General features: G+C 39.7%; 1 protein-coding gene across 1 annotated transcript in view; it reads left to right on the forward strand.

Moving 5' to 3' along the window:
- The window catches only part of ano3 (anoctamin 3), a 91671-nt gene extending 68612 nt beyond the window's left edge, over positions 1 to 23059 (forward strand). The window contains exons 15-26 of the mRNA XM_060914913.1: positions 3026 to 3166; positions 3982 to 4146; positions 8277 to 8313; positions 8540 to 8651; positions 9028 to 9085; positions 9538 to 9635; positions 13771 to 13922; positions 18671 to 18823; positions 20428 to 20575; positions 20761 to 20850; positions 20942 to 21047; positions 21134 to 23059. Coding sequence (XP_060770896.1) covers positions 3026 to 3166; positions 3982 to 4146; positions 8277 to 8313; positions 8540 to 8651; positions 9028 to 9085; positions 9538 to 9635; positions 13771 to 13922; positions 18671 to 18823; positions 20428 to 20575; positions 20761 to 20850; positions 20942 to 21047; positions 21134 to 21316 — 1443 coding nt within the window. The 3' untranslated portion in view covers positions 21317 to 23059. The remainder of the gene's footprint in view (positions 1 to 3025; positions 3167 to 3981; positions 4147 to 8276; positions 8314 to 8539; positions 8652 to 9027; positions 9086 to 9537; positions 9636 to 13770; positions 13923 to 18670; positions 18824 to 20427; positions 20576 to 20760; positions 20851 to 20941; positions 21048 to 21133) is intronic.
- The last annotated feature ends 199 nt before the right edge of the window (positions 23060 to 23258 follow it).

Raw genomic sequence — 23258 nt, forward strand, 5'->3', positions numbered from 1 at the left:
GAAACACATCTATCGTCTCAGGCTGTGATTCTGTCTTTATTTAAAACGCTCAGCTTCATTTGCAAAGGCTAATATGAGACAGGCACATTCTCCTTTTCCACTTTACCAGTAAACATTATTAGGAACATCTGGTTTGACTGACAATAAATAGTCAGCATTGAACAAGTGAAGTATTTGGACAATATGTGTGCTGTTTGTTGTGTTTCCTTTAGTGTAAATCCTGTGTCATGGTGTGTTCAGTGAGTGTGCTTCCTATCAATATCACGTCATGCTCGGTGCATGCTGTGCTGTATGCTGAGGTTACCATACATTAATCATTTGCATGTGAAATCATCTGATGATGTGCAGGGTGTTGTTTGCTGTTGGGCCTTAAATGTAGTCTTACTGAAGAACATTATTTCATACATAATGCACCAACATTGTCTGGACATAATCAGTGTCAGAGGTCACACCATAGATATATACATATTAGAGATCTTCAAAGCTGAGAGAGTGTGCACTATTAAAGATATCGCTTCAAGTCAGTGTCCCCCATAGACTTAGATTGATTTTAGCAAGTTATTATTATTATTATTATTAAAAAATCATATATGATCATCTGATTTTTTTTTTTTGAGAAAAATGTCTTTCTAACATATAATATACTGTCACCTTGTAAATCACTCCGGTAATTTACGCTCATAAATACACTCTGGCTGTAACAGTGACTAGTTCTCAAGTTGTCCTTCTTGCTTGACTGAGGTTTGGCATATAAATTGTCTAGTATAGCAAACGAAAGTAAGTAGCTAATATTTGTGGAGAAGTTTATTTAGCTAGCTGAAGTAATATTTCTTGGTGAGAGTCAGTACAATAAATGCAAACGCTAAGTTTTTAATTTCTGAATCCTAAAGTAATGGAATAAAACTTTTATGCATAAAATGGCTTGCCATAATGCTTAAAATAATGTTGCTGTGGGAAAACATGGCACATTTTTTGTTATTTGTTTATTTCTGGAAGTACACTTGTTCTCAGAAGTTTACATACACTGACATGAAAGCTTTCAATTATTTCTTTGAACTGTTCTTTTCTGTGCCAAAATGATTGCCCACCACGCATCTTTAATTTAAAAAAAGAATCATTCTATGTACAGGTTTTAATTTATTTTGGGCTTTCTGAAATCAACACAGGGTCAATACATGCACCCACTTAATTCACTGGTGCTAAACGTTCCAAAATGTCTTTTAACTTAACAAGGCCAAGGCCTCTTAACTTCCTGTTAGTGATCATGATTGACTTCAGCTGGTAGCTTTTCTGTGCCAACATAAAACTGATCTATTTGACAGCATTGGATTGACCAAAACATAATGCAATGGAAAAGTCCAAGGAGCTCAATGCAGATCTGAGAAAGAGGATCACAGATTTGCACAAGTGAGGAATGTGTCTTGGAAACATTTCTAAACAATTTCAGTTTCCAAGCTCATCAGTTGATACAACTGTAAGTACAATTGTACTTGTATTGTAAATACAAGTTATTGAGAGGTGTAGCCACTTTGCCAAGTTTTGCTCACCCTCAGCTGAGAGGAAATTGGTTCAGATGGTTAGGAACAACCCAGGAACCACCAAGGCACCTGCCATGAACTAGAAGCTGCTGGAAAACTGTTTACAGTTAAGTGAGTTTTACATCACCATGGACAGCCATCCAAGAAAGAAGCCCCTGCTCAAAAATCAACACCTTCAAGCTTGACTTCAAGTTTGACTGAGGTTTGCAGCTCACTACATGGAGAAAGAAAACATTTTATGGTTAGATGAGACAAAGAATCACTTGTTTGGCTGCAATGACCAGAGGTACAGAGGAACACTGTACCAACTGTTAAGCATGATGTTGGTAGCTAATGCTCTGGGGCTGTGTTGCTGCCAGTGGAACTGGTGCAGTAAACAAAGTGGATAGAATAATGAAGAAGGAAGACCTCTTCAGGATTCTTCAGCATAACCTCTAACCATCAGAAACTTGGACACAATTGGGTGTTCCAACAGGACAATGGTCCCAAATACACATCAACGCTGGTTGTGGAATGGATAAAGCAGGCTTATATTAAGCTTTAAAAAAAAAAAGTCCTGACCTCAACCATATTGAAAATATCTAGATTGTGCTTAAAAGTCTGGTGCATGCCAGGAAACCCACAAATTTAACTGAACTCTACCAATTCTGCCAATAAGAGTGGTCACATAACCAACCAGAATTCTGTCAGAAACTTGTTGATGGCTACCAAGAGTGTCTAGTTAAGGTGAAACTTGCTAAGAGACATTTTTAAAAATATAAGGATCTGCTGTATGTATAATGTAACCCTGTGTTGATTTCAGAAAACCCAAAATAAATTAAAACTTTTGCACCAAATTTGTTTATTCTATTAAAGATGTAAACTGTACAATCATTCTGCCACAGAAAAAGAACAGTTCAAAGAAATCATTGAAAGCCCAATACTGCCATGTATCTCCAATATTCATGTCCATGATGACATTCATGTCCGTGTATGTAAATTTCTGACCACAGTTGTATGATTGCATTTCATTCATAGACAACCTTTATATATTTCATTGTGCAGAGGCAGTATAGACTATCAGTACAGCAGCCATTTGTTTCTATATTGTATATTGTATGTAATGATATTATTAGCCATCTAGGTCTGTTATATGTATGTCTATGGTTTAGACTCATCGGCACTATTTTTACTTGAGACAGATCCTCCATGGTTGTTGATGGTGTCTTCAAAGATGTTTGTCATATTGCTGAATCAGCCTCTTAGCAAATAATTTAGAGCCAATTCATGTATATGCCGGAAAAAAAGGCTCCTTATATGAATGACATAAGAGCCTCATCATCATTAAATCTGTCTTCCTGGGATAGGTTGCTAGACCCAGTGAAAACAAATGATGATGCCAGATAACTCTGTGTATTATAATAATAATAATGCATTGTGTATTTGGTATGGAACTAAGAATATATTGAAGACTATATCTTTATATATAACGTGCCTGTGTTGAGAAGGAAGAACTACGGCCCCAGTTTGAAGCAAAGTACTCACGGAAGGAGAGAGTGAACCCCATCTCAGGCAAACCAGAACCTTTCCAGCCATTCAGTGACAAACTCAGTCGCCTCATGGTCTCTGTGTCCGGGATCTTCTTCATGGTAAGCCAGTTTCTCCAGTTGAAGAACCCCTTCTGTGTAATTCAAAATGTTTTTTCTATTAGCTTTAACTAGTTTTCATACTCAACCTTCATATACACTGAAGAAGTACATAATATCATGATATAATATCTAATACGCTAAATTATATTATAATACTTAATGTGGCATGAAACTATATTTCCTAGTTTATTGTTACCCTACGGCGGCACGGTGGTGTAGTGGTTAGTGCTGTTGCCTCACAGCAAGAAGGTCCGGGTTCGAGCCCCGTGGCCGGCGAGGGCCTTTCTGTGTGGAGTTTGCATGTTCTCCCCGTGTCCGCGTGGGTTTCCTCCGGGTGCTCCGGTTTCCTCCACAGTCCAAAGACATGCAGGTTAGGTTAACTGGTGACTCTAAATTGACTGTAGGTGTGAGTGTGAATGGTTGTCTGTGTCTATGTGTCAGCCCTGTGATGACCTGGCAACTTGTCCAGGGTGTACCCCGCCTCTCGCCCATAGTCAGCTGGGATAGGCTCCAGCTTGCCTGCGACCCTGTAGAACAGGATAAAGCGGCTAGAGATAATGAGATGAGATGTTACCCCACTACCCACACCAGCAATGTTTGAAATGCTACAGATGACTGTCTCCCCCTTCTGACTATTGTATGTAGTGCAAGAGGCTGCTCCAAGAAAAGAAAAGATTATTTGGCCTCCTATAAGATTTATGATTTATTCAATAAATATTAGCCTAGAATGCATTCCCCATCCTCACTTTTTTTCCACAGTGCACTCCTCATATTTTTGTAATAAATTTTACCACCTAATTGTCTCTACATTTTAGATCTCCCTGGTGCTGACAGCAGTGTTTGCTGTGGTGGTTTTCCGGCTTATTGCTATGGAGAAGTTCGCCTCCTTCCAGTGGGAGTTTATAAAGAAGAACTGGCAGTTTGCCACCTCTGGCACTGGAGTCTGCATCAACTTCATGATAATCATGTCTCTCAATGTGGTCAGCCTCTGCTCTCTTCATACTGTTCAACACTTTCAGTACAGAATTAAACAATAGGGATGTTTAGCATTGTCTGTATATTTGCAATGCCAGATGAAGCCCAGATATACAGAGTTCAGTTAACATTTGCTTAGAAATCGAACTAATAAATATATAGTACTGTTCAAAAGTCTTAGCTATCCTATATTCATCATATATCTTTGATGTTACATGCCTGTTTTAATGCGTACTGTATTAGTGTGTCAGTAGGGGGAAAAAAGTAGATTTCTAAATATTAATTCAGTCAGTGTCACAGAATTTGTTTACATTTTGTAAAGTAATGGATCATATTAACTAATAGACAACATTCCTTATAAAAATCCCATTAACTCCATCATCATTTTACCTGCAGAGGCAGAAGAATGTTCAAGTTTCCCAGAAAGCCTGCAACAGCCTACCAGCTAATTTCCTTTTTTTTAAAAAAAAATCATATGCATATCTATAAACAGCGTATCTACAGTTGTGGTCAGAAGTTTACATACAGTGACATGAATGTCATCTTGGATATGAATGTCATGGCAATATTTGGGCTTTCAGTAATTTCTTTGAACTGTTCTTTTCTGTGGCAGATTGTACAGCATACATCTTTAGTTAAAAAAAACCTCACTAGAATTTGGTGCACAAGTTTTAATTTTCTTTGGGTTTTCTGAAATCAACACAGGGTCAAAATGATACATAAAGGGTCAAAAATTTACATACGCTCACTTAGATTATTAATTCAGAGGTGCTGAAGCTTCCAAAATGTCTTTTATCTTGCCAAGGCCGAGGTCTCTTAACTTCCTGTTAGTGATCATGATTGACTACAGCTGGTAGCTTCTCTGTGCTTTCATAAAAAGGGTTTGTGTACAGCACTCACTGGATTGACCAACACACAATACAATGGGAAAGTCCAAGAAGCTCAGTGCAGATCTGAGAAAGAGGATCGCAGATGTACACAACTCCAGAATGTCTCTTGGAGCCATTTCTAAACAACTGCAAATTCCAAGATCAGTTCAAACAATTGTATGCAAGTCATTGTGAGGTGTAGTCACTTTGCCAAGCCACTTTGCTTCAAGAAAGCCCAAACTGTCACCCTCAGCTGAAAGGAAATTGGTTTGGATGGTCAGGAACAACCTGGGAACCACCATGGCACAGCCCTACCATGAACTGGAAGCTGATGGATCACTATCTACAGTTCAGATCACCATGGACTAAGAGGCTGCTATCCAAGAAATAACCCCCTGCTCCAAAATTGACACCTTCAAGCTTAATTAAAGTTTGAAGCTGACCACACGGACAAAGAAAAAGCCTTTTGTAGGATAGCTGTATGGTCAGATGAGACAAAGATTGAGTTGTTTGGCCACAATGACCACCAGGGACACTGTACCAACTGCTGGTGGTGGTAGGATTATCATGCTCTGGGGCTGTTTTGCTGCCAGTGGAACTGGTTCATTGCACAAAGTGGATGGAATAATGAAGAAGGAGGACTACCTTAGAATTCTTCAGCATAAACCATTAGAAACTTGAACATGACTTGAGACTTGGGAGTTACAATAGGACAGTGAACCCAAACAAGCATCAGAGCTGGTTGTGGAGGATAAGCAGGCTAACATTAAGCTTAAAACAAGTCCTGACTTCAACCCTATTGAAAATATATGGACCGTGCTTATAAGTCGAGTCCATGCCAAGAAAAAAAAAATTAATTGAACTCTACCAATTCTACCATGAAGAGTCATGAAATATCCAACCAGAATTCTGCCAGAAGCTTGTTCATGGTAAACAAAAATGTTTGGTCAAGGTGAATCTTGCGAAGAGACATTTTACCCAAATATTAGGTGTGCTGTATGTATAATTTTGACCCTGTATGTATAATTTTGACCCTGTGTTGATTTCAGAAAACCCAAAGAAAATTAAAACCTGTGCACCAAATTCTAGTGTTTTTTTAATTAAAGATGTATGCTGTACATTCTGCCACAGAAAAATAACAATTCAAAGAAATTACTGAAAGCCCAAATATTGCCATGACATTCATATCCAAGATGGCATTCATGTCACTGTATGTAAACTTCTGACCACAACTGTATAAGCAGTCATTTCTTTGCCAGCCTTTTTTTTCCCTGTCTGTTTAAGTTAACAAGACAAGAAATGTGGATTGTCATGGTACTGAGAAGCTCTATGTCCTGAATACTTTCCTGTATCTGAAAACTTAGAGGAGCAGTCTTACCTCTGTTATAAAGTATTGACACTGGAGATGCTTCCAAAACACTAAATAAATGTCTCCTTACAGAAAACTGCTCCATATCAACAGTTGCATACATTTTTTAAAAATTATGTGACGTGTCCACCAGACAAGTCTCTGTGAAATAACTTATGCATTTTAAAGGCACATTGTGATTTGATTTCATTATTATATTGGTTGTTTTACTGTTTACTCCACAATATGGTAATTACTATTTTTAATTTCTTAAGATGTTTCTAAGACTTTTACACAGTACTGTATATAAATAAACATGAATGTTATAATTAATTTATGATTAATCATATGGGCGGCACGGTGGTGTAGTGGTTAGCACTGTTGCCTCACAGCAAGAAGGTTCTGGGTTCGAGCCCAGTGACCGACGAGGACCTTTCTGTGTGGAGTTTGCATGTTCTGTCTGTGTGGGTTTCCTCTGGGTGCTCTGGTTTCAGTGGTGTGCACAGATAGACACGAGGTGGTGCTCAAGCACCTGCCCCTCTGTCCAAAAAAGTGCCCCTTTGAATTTTTTTTTTTACAGTTTACTGAGGCCAATGTCGACATGATCTTTTAGAAAAGCCGCGGCATTAAAAGCGTGTGTGAAAATAATGTCCCGATGTGTGCCCCCTCCGCACACACACCGGACCTCTGTCTCTCTTGCTCTGTCACGTGAACAAGCGTGCAGTGCATTCAATGTGAGGTTGCAGCAGCATAGCGTCCTGGAAGCCACGGCCTTGTCGTAGCGCAGACAACACATCGGGCAGTCAGTCAGCTCTTCCCCTGCCCCACCAGCCAGGTAACACATGAATCGAGTGAAAATGTATTGTTTGCCCTCTAAGCCCAAGCTGTAATTATTTTGTCGTGAAGTAGCCCGTCGCATACAGAAACAACTGCACATAAGTATTATATTTTTTGCTAGACCATTTTCAGATTTAGGAAAACGAAAATTTCTTTTTCTATTTTGTTCAACTAGAGATTCCTGGCAAAGTCAAAAAGCCTTGATGTAATAAATTAACATTAAGTGGTTGTTTTACACCTTTAAAAACTAAAACGGGTCAGTGGCGACCCGAACACAAGAGGAGGGTTAAATCTCAGACTTTTATAATAAGGTCTTCCACATGCGCAAAAAAGTGCCCTTTTTCCCCCCAGAGCACTTGCCCCCCAAAATGTCTGTGCACACCACTGTCCGGTTTCCCCCACAGTCCAAAGGTTAGGTTAATCGGTGGCTCTAAATTGACCGTAGGTGTGAATGTGAGTATGAATGGTTGTTTGTCTCGATGTGTCAGCCAGTGATGATCTGGCGACTTGTCCAGGGTGTACCCCGCCTCTCACCCATAGTCAGCTGGGATAGGCTCCAGCTTGCCCGTGACCCTGCACACAATAAATGGTTATGGATAATGGATGGATGGATGGATTAATTTTATATTATGCGGCTACTCACAGTAGACATACAGTTGTATGACAGTTTACATCCCCCATAATATCAGGGTGGAAAGGGAGACTATACTGTACGTACACAAAAATATATAATTCCAAAATGTTAAAAATGAAATGTATCCTACAACAAGATACCAGTCCAAAAAATTAGGCAAAATCATGAAATACACTTACACAAATTGCTTCTTGTGATGATGAAGGAACATCTATAAGACATGACACACTAAATTGTGTTTTGCTATGTATTCAATTGCTTTGTCTTCAGTCAGTCCTAAGGGTATGCAAACTTTTACACTCGGCTATAGAGATTAGTGAATCATATGGTGTAGCATTTATCACTTCTATTTCTTGGGAAGTTGATTTTCCCTCCAGTTGTAATTAATGTATTTTCACAAAGTTATTTGTTTTAGTGGTTTTGAACAAATTCTCTGTGCTCTGGCAGGTTTACGAGAAAGTGGCCTATCTGTTGACAAATCTAGGTAAGTGTTAAATATCAGAGTGTTTGAGGCTTTCTCAGTAATGGAATGTTAATCCACAAGGTTTAACGGAGGGGAAAGTTTGGATTCCTGAAAGGCATTTTAACTCAGACGTGTTGATTTTAGCTTCAGATCCTGACCAGGGTGGGGGTTTCTCTAATGTCTTGCATATGCCAGCAAAAAAAAAAAAAACCACAAAAAAGTCGCAGTCCTCTGGTTTGTTTTTCAGAACACCCACGGACCGAGTCCGAATGGGAGAACAGCTTTGCCCTTAAGATGTTTCTCTTCCAGTTCGTCAACCTCAACAGCTCCACCTTCTACATTGCTTTCTTCCTAGGAAGGTGATTAAATTGTGAAACTCTACTACCAGCTTCATTTTAAGCATTTACTACATTCCAGTGAGTCTGAAATAGTTCTCAAGTAATTAGTTGCTCATTTAATTTTTTTATTTAATCTTTTGTTCTGTTTTTTTTTCTATTTCATTTCCATATTAAGGCATCCACAAAGATTCAGTGCATTTGAAGTACTCTGTTAACTGTTACCATGAAGCATTATGATTTTATCTCTCTGTGAAATGTGAGAGCATTTTCTTCTCTTTCTCATTATCATGGAATTATATTGCAGAGTGGCTAATTCAATTTCTGTGTGTGTGTGCGTGTGTGTGTGTGTGTGTGTGTGTGTGTGTGTGTGTGTGTGTGTGTGTGTGTGTGTTCCCAGGTTTGCAGGCAGACCTGGAGATTATAATAAGCTATTTAACCGCTGGAGAATGGAGGAAGTGAGTGAGGCCGAGCTGAGCCCAGCTGCAATAGCTCTCTCACGCTACACTACCATCGGTGTCCTCACATAACACTACTGCATCACTGCCTACCCAGTGCCAGTCGTTTGATGGGAATGCTGATGCACATTATTGAATCAGGCTCTTTCATAATCAACATAAATGAAAGAGAGCTCCCATCCACAGAACATAATGGCCTCCTCATATGGATTCTGCCCAGCAGCAGCTTTTTGCTTGTGCTCAATATAATTGCCCTGAATCTCCTCAAGCCTAAATGGCATCCTAGTGAACTTTCCAAAAGCATAAATAATTATGTTATTGTTTCAGGAATTAGCAGCCTGCTATAAAATTGCTGGAAATGATTTATTGCAGCCTTGTTACATGACAATTATGTTAAACTAATGAGATATGTGAAACATGTTTATGCTGTTCATTTTGTGTTTCATTCTCAGTGCCATCCTAGTGGCTGTCTGATTGATTTATGCTTGCAAATGGGAGTGATCATGGTGTTAAAACAGATTTGGAATAACTTCATGGAGCTGGGCTACCCGTGAGTATTGTGTTTGAGTCGAGGCTTTGTTTATTCATATGCTTTATTTATGCTCAGTGTGCGTTCACTAACCTCTCTGTTCCTCTAGATTTAGTGGGGGCGATATTTTGTTTTTGTTAAAGGAGTGTTGTTTGCACAATTATTCAAGAGGTAAAAAGGGATTTTTTTTTTGGCTTGCTTTTAGTTTTAGAGTTTAGTTTGATGTGGCACAGGGGGAGTGTGTCTGAGCAGCGATAAGATGCCAGAAGGGAGTGTGTTTTGAGTTCAGGGTTTCATGGTTGAATGAGTTTTGCCTTTTGCTGCAGTTCCAAAGTAAATGGCCACGTCATCACATTCAGTCACACTACAGCACTGCTCTCCTGCTGCGTCCTTCCAGGAGTGAGACATAGAAACTACTATGATTAGAAGTAATGTTAAAATTAAATGGCAGTCATTTCCTGCTTATCATAGATTATTACGGATCTGGGCCATGATGATGAACCCTAAATCTAGTTGTTTTTAGTTGTGTATTTCATTGTGCCAATTACTGGCTTAATTGTCCTGATATGTCTCAGTATGTAAACAATTGTATATGTCTATTATACAATTTTTCAAAAATATAAAGTGAGGGTATAATCATATACCATTTTACAACCAAGAAAGCTAAAGCTGAAGCTGTTCAGAGGACATGAAAGTGGTTGGAGTGAATTATAAAGGAAAAGTATGGGCAAAAAGTTATTAGTTGATATTTATATCACATTTAGAACAGGAGATACAAACTTTTGAACTGCTATTATTATTATTATTATTATTATTTACTAATAACTCCCAGAGGACTCAAACTGAACCTGCAACTCAACTTAATGTTTTGGGAAATGTTCAGAATATGTAATAAATGCAAAATACAAGCATGTAAACATCTCATCTCATTATCTGTAGCCGCTTTATCCTGTTCTACAGGGTCGCAGGCAAGCTGGAGCCTATCCCAGCTGACTACGGGCGAGAGGCAGGGTACACCCTGGACAAGTTGCCAGGTCATCACAGGGCTGACACATAGACACAGACAACCATTCACACTCACGGTCAATTTAGAGTCACCAGTTAACCTAACCTGCATGTCTTTGGGGGAAACCGGAGCACCCGGAGGAAACCCACGCGGACACAGGGAGAACATGCAAACTCCACACAGAAAGGCCCTCGCCGGCCACGGGGCTCGAACCCGGACCTTCTTGCTGTGAGGCAACAGCGCTAACCACTACACCACCGTGTTGCCTAGCATGTAAACATAAAAAGTATATTTGTTAATGAGTTAAATGTGACTGAAAACTTTTTCGGAGACTTTATTTAAACACTGTTTGAATCAGAAGTGTGAACAGTAGTAACAAGTTCCCATTTTGAGAAACTTTCTGATTATTTTGAGACATTAAAGCATAATTTATATAAAACTTTTGGTATAATGGTATTATGTCCTCAAATAACAGGAATATGTTTCTGTAAATACAGTGGCTATAAAAAGTGTACACACCCCGTTAAAATGATAGGTTTTTCTGATGTAAATAAAATGAGACCACAATAAATTATTTCAAAACTTTTCCCACCTTTAATGTGACCTATAACCTGTACAATTCAATTGAAAAACAAACAAATATGTTAGAGGGGAAAACATTTAAAAAAAAGTACAATAAGCTGGTTGCATAAGTGTGCACACCCTTAAACTAATACTTTGTTGAAGCACCTTTTCATTTAATTATAGCATTCAGTCTTTTTGGGTTCACACCTGCCATCAATTAAAATGACTCTGATTAACCCCAAATAAAGTTCAGCTGCCTTAGTAGGATTTTCCTGACATTTACTCAGTCGCATCCTCCAGCAACAGCCAGGGTTCGCAGAGAGCTTACAAAGCATCAAAGGGATCTCATTGTTGAAAGGTATCAGTCAGGAGAAGGGTACAAAAAATTTTTCCACTACATTAGACATACCATAGAGCACAGTGAAGACAGTCATCAAGCAGTGGATAAAATATGGGACAACAGTGACGTTACCAAGAACTGGACGTCCCTCCAAAATTAATGAAAAGACAAGACGAAAACTGGTCAGGGAGGCTGCCAAGAGGCCGACAGCAACACTGAAGGAGCTGCAGGAATTTCTGGCAAATACTGGTTGTGTACTACATGTGACAACAATCTCCCATATTCTCCATATGTCTGGACTATGGGGTTGGGTCACAAGACGGAAGCCTTTTCTTACAAAGAAGAACATCCAGGCCTGGCTAAATTTTGCAAAAAAACAAACAAACCATCAACTCTCCCAAAAGCATGTGGGAAAATGTGTTATGGTCTGATGAAACCAAGGTTGAACTTTTTAGCCACAATTCCAGAAGGTATGTTTGGCGCAAAAACAACACTGCGCATCACCAAAAGAACACCATACCCACAGTGAAGCATGGTGGTGGCAGCATCATGTTTTGGGGTTGTTTTTCTTCATTTGGAACAGGGGCTTTAGTCAAGGTGGAGGGAATTATGAACAGTTCTAAATACCAGTTAATTTTGGCCCAAAACCTTCAGGTGTCTGCTAGAAAGCTGAAGAGGAATTTCATCTTTCAGCACGACAATGACCCCAAGCATACATTGAAATCAATAAAAGAATGGCTTCACCAGAAGAAAATTAAAGTTTTGGAACGGCCCAGCCAGAGCCCAGACCTAAATCCAATTAAAAATCTGTGGGGTGACCCGAAGAGGGCTGGGCACAAGACATGCCCTTGCAATCTGACAGATTTGGAACACTTTTGCAAGGAAGAGTGGGCAAATATTGCCAAGTCTAGATGTGGCAGGCTAATAGACTCTGACCCAAAAAGACTGAATGCTGTAATTAAATCAAAAGGTGCTTCAACAAAGTATTAGTTGAAGGGTGTGCACACTTATGCAACCAGCTTATTGTACGTTTTAATTTTTTATGTTTTTCCCCCTAACAGATTTGTTTGTTTTTCAATGGAATTGTACAGGTTATAGGTTACATTAAAGGTGGGAAAAGTTTTGAAATAATTTATCGTGATCTCATTTTTTTTTTTTACATCAGAAAAACCTATAACTTTAATGGGATGTGTACACTTTTTATATCCATTGTATATTACCTCATTTTTTGTTGTATTAATTTGCACACGCAAAAGTGATTTTCAGGCTCAGTAAATTGCATTAGGTTCTTTTAGGAAGAAACATCTCACATTACTATACACCAACTATAATGAATTTCCTGGTTACACAGTTGTACTTTGTGACTATATAGAACACTGTTACAGAAGCAAGTTATTTATAACCACACTATCTGTTATCACCCAGATGAGGATGGGTTCCCTTTTGAGTCTGGTTCCTTTTGAGGTTTCTTCCTCGTGTTGTCTGAGGGAGATTTTCCTTGCCACTGTCATCACAGGCTTGCTCATCAGGGATAAATTAGGGATAAAAGTAGCTCATGTTTAAATTCTTTAAGTTTCTGCAAAGCTGCTTTGTGACCATGTCTGTTGTTAAAGCGCGATACAGATAAACTGACTTGAAACTTGACATTGAAAATTCATTAAACCAAACACTAAATGAACAAGTCCTGTGATGACCTGGCGACTTGTCCAGGGTGTACCCCGCCTTTCGCCCGTAGTCAGCTGGGATAGGCTCCAGCTCGCCTGCGACCCTGTAGAAGGATAAAGCGGCTAGAGATAATGAGATGAGATGAGATAAGACTAAATGAACAAGACCAACTATTTTGTGCCACAAAGCTCCATGGAAAATCAGCTTACAGGTTTTTTTGGACGTTATCAAGTTTGCATGTTGTTTGTTTGTTTGTTTGTTTGTTTGTTTGTTTAAAGGTGTATTAAATCAGGGTGAGCAATCTTTTACATGCAGTAGTTGTTTTTTTAATCAAAGTCCTACAGTAACATTCTTTTTACTATCATCAATAGTGAGTATTATAGTGATTAGTAATTATGTTTGAGTATCGTGTTAATTTGTAAGGTTTGGCCTTGGTGTTATGTGTTAATTTTTAAAGCTGTTACATAATCGGTAGTCTCAGTGGAAGATGAGGTGAGCAGGAGAACAGAATAATGTGGAAAGCAAAGAGCAGGTATTTATATAATGGGTTTTGGTTGTTGTTGTTGTTTTTTTTACTTCAGGCTGTTACAGAACTGGTGGTCTCGGCGGAAGATGAGGCGAGCAGGAGAACAGAATAATGTGGAAAGCAAAGAGCAGCTTCCTCAGTGGGACAAAGACTGGAACCTGCAGCCCATGAATGCCCACGGCCTGGTTGATGAATACCTAGAAATGGGTGAGTGCTTCTGAAAAACATGACTTTCCGTTCCTACTTGTACACTGTGTCCATAAATAAATTATTAATAGCTTTAGTGAAACATTAGAAATCTCCTGAACAAAACATTTTGTGTTCTTTAATGTGTAACTTTAAAGTCTCACTCACAACCCACCATAAGTGTTTTGGACATGCACGGGTCGCAGGGTTTGGTAGCTCGCAGCTGTGAACCCGGGGGAAAGTTTGGGGGAGGAGTACAGGCAAAGTACTTGTCAAGTACAGGTTGTACACCTGACTTCCTTGAGGCATGGGAAAAATTGCGCCGTTAGCCTGTGGAAAGTGTATGTCTGACGCGTACTGTATGTTCAGTGTGTGTTCAGTGAGTGTGGAGTGTGTGTGACTTGCATTTTACCAGTTTTTACAATATAATAAAATACGTTATTCCCTTATACTCATGTTTTATTATTTGACGTTTGGATGGTAAATTAAACGTATACTCAAATAAAAACAGCAAATGAGGCGGTTTTCTTCCCTTCTACAATGCTACACGCTACATGATTGGTTCCTTGGTTCCTCCCCAATATATATACCCAGTGTCTTGCCCCTCGTGTCGCGTGCAGGTCACGTGCACTGCGTGCACACCACACATAGGGGTAGAAAGTGAGATGCACTTCTGTCTTGTGGGCTGCACAAATAGCAAGTGTGGAACAGTGGCAGCTCCTGAATTTTTTTCGGGGGGGCAATTTTCCCCCGTTATGTCTACACAGACCATAAATGTCCACAGGACTGAAGTAAATTGACCTAGGTAGCAAGTCAATATTCAACCAAACCCAGAAAAACACCACGGTGACTGGAGCCCTCAGTTTCGTCTTTGTCTCATAGAGCTAACTCGAACACTCCACAACATTTCACGCATTGGATGAGCCGGTTTAATATGTGCCTGTTCTTGCTCACCTCATCGTTGTGGCGGTGAACTGCTAGCCTGTAGCCCTCATCCAGTTGTGTAGCGATGTTCACTCTCCCAAAAGACAAAAATTTCAGGCAGCTGCCCATGTGAATCTTTGATGACTCATGTTTTTTTATTTTCTCCGACAAATGATGTATGTCCGAAACTCCAGTGACCGTCGAGGCAGTGTTGTCCGTGGAGCCACCTCCAGGGTGGAAAAGTAAGCAGGGGGAGCAGAAAACCACTGAGGCATCCTCGCAGCCAGCTCGCCAGGATTTGCGCTGGGACTATGTTGAAGTAAAACCTCGAGTATATGATTCCCCCCCTTGTTGAAATTTGTTTTATGTTTAGATTTGGTCGAGGGGGGTCCAGCTTGTTTTGTTGCCAATTTAGCTCGATTTGATCGCTGACTAAATGGAACTTCTTTTAAGGACCGCACTGAATTGCTTTCCACATCCATAGACATATAAACATAGACGCCGCATTGAGCTGGTGGCCCCGTTGCTGGGATACATCAGAGTGTCCGCCATATTTGATGTGGCAAATCTTCCCCGTAAACCAATGCAAGTAAATGGACTGAACTTCATAAAGCCCCTTTCTACAATAATATTTAACTCGATGCCTTTTATTCACCCATTAAGACACACACGTATATATTTGGGAAACAAACAGGCATCAAAACAACATATATAACTTTTAATGTGATGGTTATAAATAGTGTGCGAAATACCCTGTACACTGCAAACTAGCGACAGATACGCGATAGATAGCTCAGGTAAGCTAATCAGTCAGCATACTGTAGCAAGCTACCAAAACCTGAGGCCACAATAACCAACCTACAAGACTGAATATGATAAATGATGGAAATAGTGGAAAAACTGGAAATAGTGAATGAAAATAAAAATGTACTTTTATTTATTGAGTCACCACACAGACCTACTCTCGTTGAATAAAGTGAGCTGAATGACCGCCAAACTGAGTTCGGCCAGGTTCTAACATCATACCAAAACAAAATACATCACTGATTCCTTCACATTCAGAAAGGTTAAAAACATTCATCATAGTGTGGCACTGTATTATCTAATTCTCACTGCTTATAACTCTACACCTACCCGGTGGAGATGAGCTGGGAAACTGAAGACTGAAGGAACAGTATTGAAAAGTATTTTTCCAGTCTCACCTGTGAAAGGTAATCCCATGTGATCTCGTTTGGACGGTAAACCTGTTGGTACAGTTAAACGCAGCACATGAATGAGGCATCTTTATTCTCGGCTACTGTCTAGACCAGTGGTTCTCAAACTTTTTTCACCAAGTACCACCTCAGAAAATACGTGGCTCTCCAAGTACCATCATAATGACCAACATTAAAATACAGTAGCGTAGTAGGCCTAAGTATTCATTAAAAACAAGGCGGAGGTTTTATTTAACAAGTATATTTAATATTGTTGGCCACTGTAACATTACACACAGTACTTTGAACAGTAACACTGTGTTTAAATATAGGAAAATAAAACACTGTCCTTAAATAATGAATCAAATAAAATTAATTGCACATAAAAGTGAAATAAACATTGTACTAAAATAAATATTAAAAGACAGTTCTTAAACATTAAATGAAAATGTACTTAAAAGTTAAATAACTGTACTGTACTTAAATGTTAAGTAAAAAAAAGGACTGTCCCCGCATACAACACACTGCGGCCTGGGCAGCTCCTCTGTCCCGCTCCAAATGAATCCCAATTTTATGTATTTTTCCTCATACTTCCTCCTTACTGGTTTCTGCTGTTTCCTAGCAGTTCTGGGGCTGGTTTTGCCACTGTCGTTAGTATCTGCGCTCGGCTCACACACGTCCTCTTCAGTTCTCCCTCTCCCCTGATCCACGCTCCCATTCGCGGATTTAAGCCACGACAGTAATTTTGTCGTACTCGTCATAATTAGCAAAGCCACCTCCACCTTTTCCCATCACAGCCTAGTCTACCAATGGCGGATAACCGTCTGTCAGCGGAACCGGCGGGAATGCGTACGTACGCTACGTATGGCTACCCAGAAGCACTTGCAAACTTTTTAAAATTATTAACTTAATTTGTATCTCCTTTCATTTTCTTGTCATCGGTTGATAAGATATTTTCATCCATTCGGATATTATGGATAGTATTTCACGTTTTATTTTATTTTTTAAATTTTATTTATATTTAATTAAGTGATTCTTTGGCGTACCACTAGAATGGAGCCCACGTACCACTAGTGGTACGCGTACCACAGTTTGAGAATCACTGTTCTAGACGCTATACCAGAGACGGTTGAAGAATCTCCACTTTGCCACATCCAATATGGCGGCGAGGATGACGTATGCAGAATGCGGCGTCTATGTCCGCATCCATCTCACCTCAGAAACTGAGCGGATCGAACGCAACTTTGCCGCGCTTCGCAGTGACGTAAGCACGTTAGGGCAAGCCCCCCCGGAACCCATAGAGATTGCATTGAAGTGTCAGTCAGGAGAAAAAAAGTATATTAACATGGGACTCTATCAGTGAACTCTTGGGCGATTTTCAGCGTGACTGAAATCGCCCCAAAAGGGGCGGTACTCTAGAAGCAAGACCACCCTGATTGGACAATGATACCCAGAGACAGATTAAAACGGCCTCGAGCAGCGCTGGTGAAAGTTTGTTTTAAAAAAAGAAAAAAAAACATTTTTTTTTCGTTTTGGCAGTGCGTCGCCCAATCGCCCTTATGCACCAGCCGCCCTTGGTGTGGAATACTTGTGTAGTACTTCTGAGGCACATCACTCACTCATACAATGACCGTGCGTCACTCATGCATCTTACTGTCATCGCAAAAAGTCCCTACTCGCCGTGCTGCTGACTTGGTTCAGGCGTACAAAAGGAGTGCGGGTCCCGTATGTAATGTATGCGTTCTTGATTTGTCACAAGACCCGTAGAATTTGCATGTGCAAGATCAAAAGTCTCCACAGGCAGTCTGCGATGTTCTACAGCGCTGAACACACACAAGTGTCGCGCAAGTCTCAAGCACGGTTTTGCCAAACTTTTTACCGTAGACCGCCCGTAGCAGCACGTACGGCAGGTTGTGAGTGAGGCTTAAGAAACATTGTGTTGTGATTATTAAAACAGTGGGCCTCATTTATCAATTTCTAAATAAACTTGTGTGTAAACATTTTCGTAGGCCAAACCGATATCCAGACTGTACTCAGCTGATCACTGACACTTCACACAGGGAAACTGCCATGTTTAATTGTTTTAAGTTTCTTGGCAACAGTCAACCAGAAGTCTCTCACACTGATGCACTCTTTAGCCTTTTGCAGATTTTGGCTTCTTTTGCCTCAATGCACCCTCCCTAATGCCATCTTGGAAAAGCAGGAGGGCCTGTGTACTTAAAACAAAAAAAACCCTGATGTGTTCAGAATGCTCGATGATGGCATGTGGCACACTAAGGAGTACACGGCACATTGCAGATTGAGGCATAGATCAGTCACTTATCAGTCACTTGTGCTGGCTCTAACATGCTTTTATTAATTATTCTTTTCCACATATTTATTATTACTTTAATTAATATTAATATGAAACGCCTGTTTCACAAAATTGTACAGTAGGTTTACATTAGTGAGTCTCCTTTGTTGTATATTTATATTAACTCAGGAGTTCTCATAGGATACAAATTTTCTGAACAAACAGGATTTTCATGAATACAAAATTTATTGTGGAAATGTTCTGATGAACCATTTACAAATAAATGTGTTCATAGCAAATGATAAATGAGGCCCAGTGATCAGACAGTACTACTACAGTGACATGGCACCTCTGTGCAGTGCTCCAGTTTGGTTTTACGACCATCTTTGTGGCGGCATTTCCTCTGGCTCCTCTGCTGGCTCTGCTCAACAACATCATTGAGATCAGACTGGATGCATACAAATTTGTGACACAGTGGAGGAGACCCATGCCAGCCAGAGCGACTGATATTGGTCAGTCTGTTCAGCCTCCCAGTCAAGCTTGCAACTACAGCATCAGAACAGCTCAGTTTGCTTGATTTTATTGTTGTCTGTATACAATTATTCTATCCACATTCACTGGATATGAGCAATTGCGCGCTCTGATTGGCTAGTCTACTACTAGGCTATCAGCTCATATACCGTGAGTAGAGAAAAACAAAATGGCGGAGCACGTTGCTGAACCAACCAAGGACGAAATAAAAACTCTACTCGAAAACAAAACTCCCCAAAAATACCAAAAAAAAGCAACAGAATATGGAATAAAAGTATTTTATGGTAAGAACGTATCTTTTTAAAAAAATATTTTTCAAGAATTATTATTATTGCATTTTTCACAAATTGCTACTGTCATTTCGCCAGTTTGTTTACATTCTGGCGAAATGACATTTAATGACATACATTTAATGGCTGTAAACAATAAATTGCATTTCATTTTGCAATAGTAAACAAAGGTAAGGTCCCTGTCCAAAATTGAAGAGACTAAGGTTTAAGTGGCTTTAAAAAGTGTCTTGGAAAAAACAAATTGCATTTCATTTCAAAATAGTAAACAAAGGTATGGTCCCTGTCCAAAATTGAAGAGACTAAAGTTTCAGTGCCATTTTACTAACCATTTTAGTTGTTACCTTCTGGATCACACGCCGCAATCTGCAATACAGCTCGTAGACCCTTGTCTTCTACCACCGATAGCGGTCTGCAGTCCAGGGCAATCCACTTGGCCAGCGTATTCGTTAAATTTTCCGACGTTGCCCTGCTCATTTTCTTCTGGAATCCAGCCATTTCTTCAAGTTTGCACTGCTGACCAGAACTGCTATCTCGAGCTGCAGTTGTTTCAGTAATCGCAGTGACGTGCTTGGCATTTAAATGGTACCGTAAAGTTGACGAGCTTCTGTGATAAGCAAACTCCTTTCTGCACAGTTTGTAATAAACTGTGGTTTTATCAACAGTTCCATCGGGTCGTTTTTTGAATATAAATTTACCGTCCAGCAGACCCGGCGCGCTTTCAAGCTCCATTGCTGTAACTGGAACTGTGTGCGTCAGTATATTTGTCGCACCATAACACGGTGCACTAACAACGGTTACGGGTTGTTTGGCATGCAAACTGCGATAAAATGCGTTAATATTTTTAACGAATTAATTTGTATGAAATTAATTAATCTTAATTAACGCGTTAATGTCCCACCCCTAGTTTTTATTTATCGAATTTGCAAAAAATAAAAATAAGAATGCTCCGATTCTGAAAATCCAGTGAATGTGGATAGAATAAAAGTTATTCCACTCAATCTTGTCGTACATGGCTTATAGCCAACTCTGCACTATGCACCTCATCGGCTATCAGCTCACATACGACTCAGTTTCGTGGAATAACTGTTAAATATACACTACAATTTATGTTTGGAAAAAAAACTGAAAAAAGTTTAAGCTCATTATCATTCATTGTATTCATTATATATACTAATTGTTCACTAACTTTTATTTTAAAGGTTTTTTTTTTTGGTTTGGGTTTTTTTTTTGCTCAGTTTTATACTTTTTTTCTACATATAGCCGTATAATTTGACCACTGCTTCCTCTCTGCTCAGGAATTTGGCATGGTATCCTGGAAGGCATTGGTGTGGTGGCTGTCATTACCAACGCATTTGTCATTGCCATCACATCTGACTACATTCCTCGATTTGTCTATGCCTTCAAATATGGACCCTGTGTGGACAAGGGCTACCAGCATGACCAGTAAGGATATACCTTTAGTTTGTTTTTGCATATAACATATTTTGTAAGTAAAGGAAAGATTTTTGAATGATTAAACAGGGATTATTCTTGAGAGGAGGATAGTGTGAGGACGGTCCAACATCATCAAAGAGTGGTCTTCTGAAATTGTTACAAACTCCAGTTATTGTGTCTGTGTGTGTGTGCAGATGCCTGAGAGGATATATGAACAGTAGTCTCTCTGTGTTTGACATGGGAGACCCAAAGAACGGAAGTCAATATGGAACACGATACTGCAGGTACAAAGAAGAGTGTGAAAATGAAAGACTTGAATAAGTCTATGTGTGTAGCTGTGAGTAAATGTCCTGAGCTTTCTGTTCCTCTCTGAAGGTATCGGGACTACAGAGCTCCCCCATGGAGCTCACAGCCCTATGAGTTCACCCTGCAGTTCTGGCATGTGCTCGCTGCCAGACTGGCCTTCATCATCGTCTTTGAGGTGGGTGAAACACAAATGAAAAATAGTACTTTGTATTTCAAATACCTGCCCGTGTCTATATGCAAACATGTTCTTGTTGTCCTCAGCACCTGGTGTTTGGCATTAAGACCTTCATTGCTCATCTGATCCCGGACATGCCTAAAGACCTGTGTGAACGTATGCGCAGGGAGAAGTACCTCATGCAGGAAATGATGTATGAAGCAGAATTGGAGCACCTGCAGAAGGAGAGGAAGAAAAATGGCAAGCGTTATCACCACGAGTGGCCTTAGCTGTGCCCAGCAGATGGACGTATCATATGCACATCCATGCACACACCAATAAATAAATAATCAATGCGGGAGCAGATACGAGTACAGACACAGAGGACGACCGTGCAGGAACTGCAAATTATTTGCATTTATTCATGCATGCATGTCCATGCCGCAGCTTTGGATAGCTAAGCTTTACTGACCAAACCCTCAACACATGCTACCCACTTTGATTGCTGGTTTTCTTTGCTGGTGAATCAAATAGTGAGGCTGAAGTTCTTTGAAGAACAGTCGCTCTTGAGTGGACAGCCCTGCTCTGCACCAAAGAGCTTCTTCCAAGACTCTTGCCTGAGGCCTTCCCATCATCTTCTCTGGTCTCTGAATTTTTTTTCTGGCTGAATATCAGAGTCCTGGATGAGATTTTACTTTTATCCTCTCTTCTACCACTCCTTCAGTGTTTTGCCTCTGCTGGCTTCTTTGCTCTTTTCTGAACTATGTCTTGTTTTTCAAAAGGGAACAGGATGCAATTGTATTGTTTACTATGCAGAAGAAGGGCTTTGGAGTTTGTCCTCAATGTCCACACCTTTGTCACACTCCATAGCTCCTTTTTCTCTCACTATTTTTCTCTTTTTCTCGGGCAGCTAACAAACCGCTATCAGCTACACATTATCTAAATCTCTGTGCAGTTTGGCCTTTGTGTTAATGCTTGGTTGTTCAAAGAACAAGGCCTGGCTTTTTCCTTTTTTGCCGCTCATTACAATTTACAAATTGCTCTTCATAGAAAAGTGACTTTTCAGGTAATGTGGATACCAGTTTATGCAAAAATACAGCAAATTGATATAAACATCACGTACCAACCTGACATAGCATGCAGATTCAACAGTCTAAAATCCACAAAAAAAAAATGTTTGTGTTACTTTTATTCTTCAGTGTTTTGTAGATTTATTTGAAATTACTCATTGTTTTTATTATGTTCTTGGTCTTGCAGCAGGATGTGTTCTGTGTATGCTAATAAGCAGATGCCTGATGGCATTTTTCTGGTTGTGGGCTGACTGGGACTGTGTTTTGCTGTGTGCTGAATGGTGATTCAGAATGTTTTTGCTCAAGGTGTGGTTTGTATGCTTATAAGTGGTACAGGACTCATTCATCTATGTGCATCCCCACAGGCTTGGGCCCTCAGAAAAAAGGGTAGATTAGATTAAAAGATTTTTTTTTTAAATAGGTTTTGGTTATAATTAGAAGACAAGAACAAGCTTCACTCACTCACAGCAGATCTGTGTAGAAGGCATAGGCAAATGTACAACTGAAAGTAACATGTTTAAGACGTTTATACGTAGCACTAGGAAGTGATAGCATTTGGTTTGTTGTATTATAAACGCACCAATTTGAAAAAGCTTTCTTTTTTATGTCATGCCAGCTACTGGAATGTGACATTTCAGAATTTAATATAAAGCCCTTGTGTTCTGTTCATGCCAAATAACCCATTATACATACAAGCATACTGTAAGTTGGCCTAATGGTTAGTGTGTCTGCCTCTCGATCAGGAGATTGTGAGTTCTGTTAACGGTTGGGTCATGCCAAAGACCATCATAAAAATGGTACCTACTGCTGTCTGGCAAGGCACGCTGCAATACAGATGTGAGTGGGTAGTCAAACTCTCACAGTTACCAGAGGACTAGCTCCCCACTGTAACCCTAGCTATGTAATAGGCGAGAGGCCGAGGGCTATGGAAACAGAGATCAGTGCTGCCACATGGTGTGGGAAGGGACTCTGATATATATATATATATATATATATATATACTTTTTTTTTTTACTAAAGTGGAACTATACAAAAAAAATTTTGTTTTAAAGATGAAACCTTATGTTATTGGTTCATTTTCTGTATTTAACATGAAAAATGACATCTTTACTTTTGTTGCATCTGCTATGCTACCCTTCATATTTATATTACTTTATATTCA

The sequence above is a fragment of the Neoarius graeffei genome, chromosome 2 (genome assembly GCF_027579695.1).
Source record: "Neoarius graeffei isolate fNeoGra1 chromosome 2, fNeoGra1.pri, whole genome shotgun sequence".
In the NCBI taxonomy this organism is placed as follows: Eukaryota; Metazoa; Chordata; class Actinopteri; order Siluriformes; family Ariidae; genus Neoarius; species Neoarius graeffei.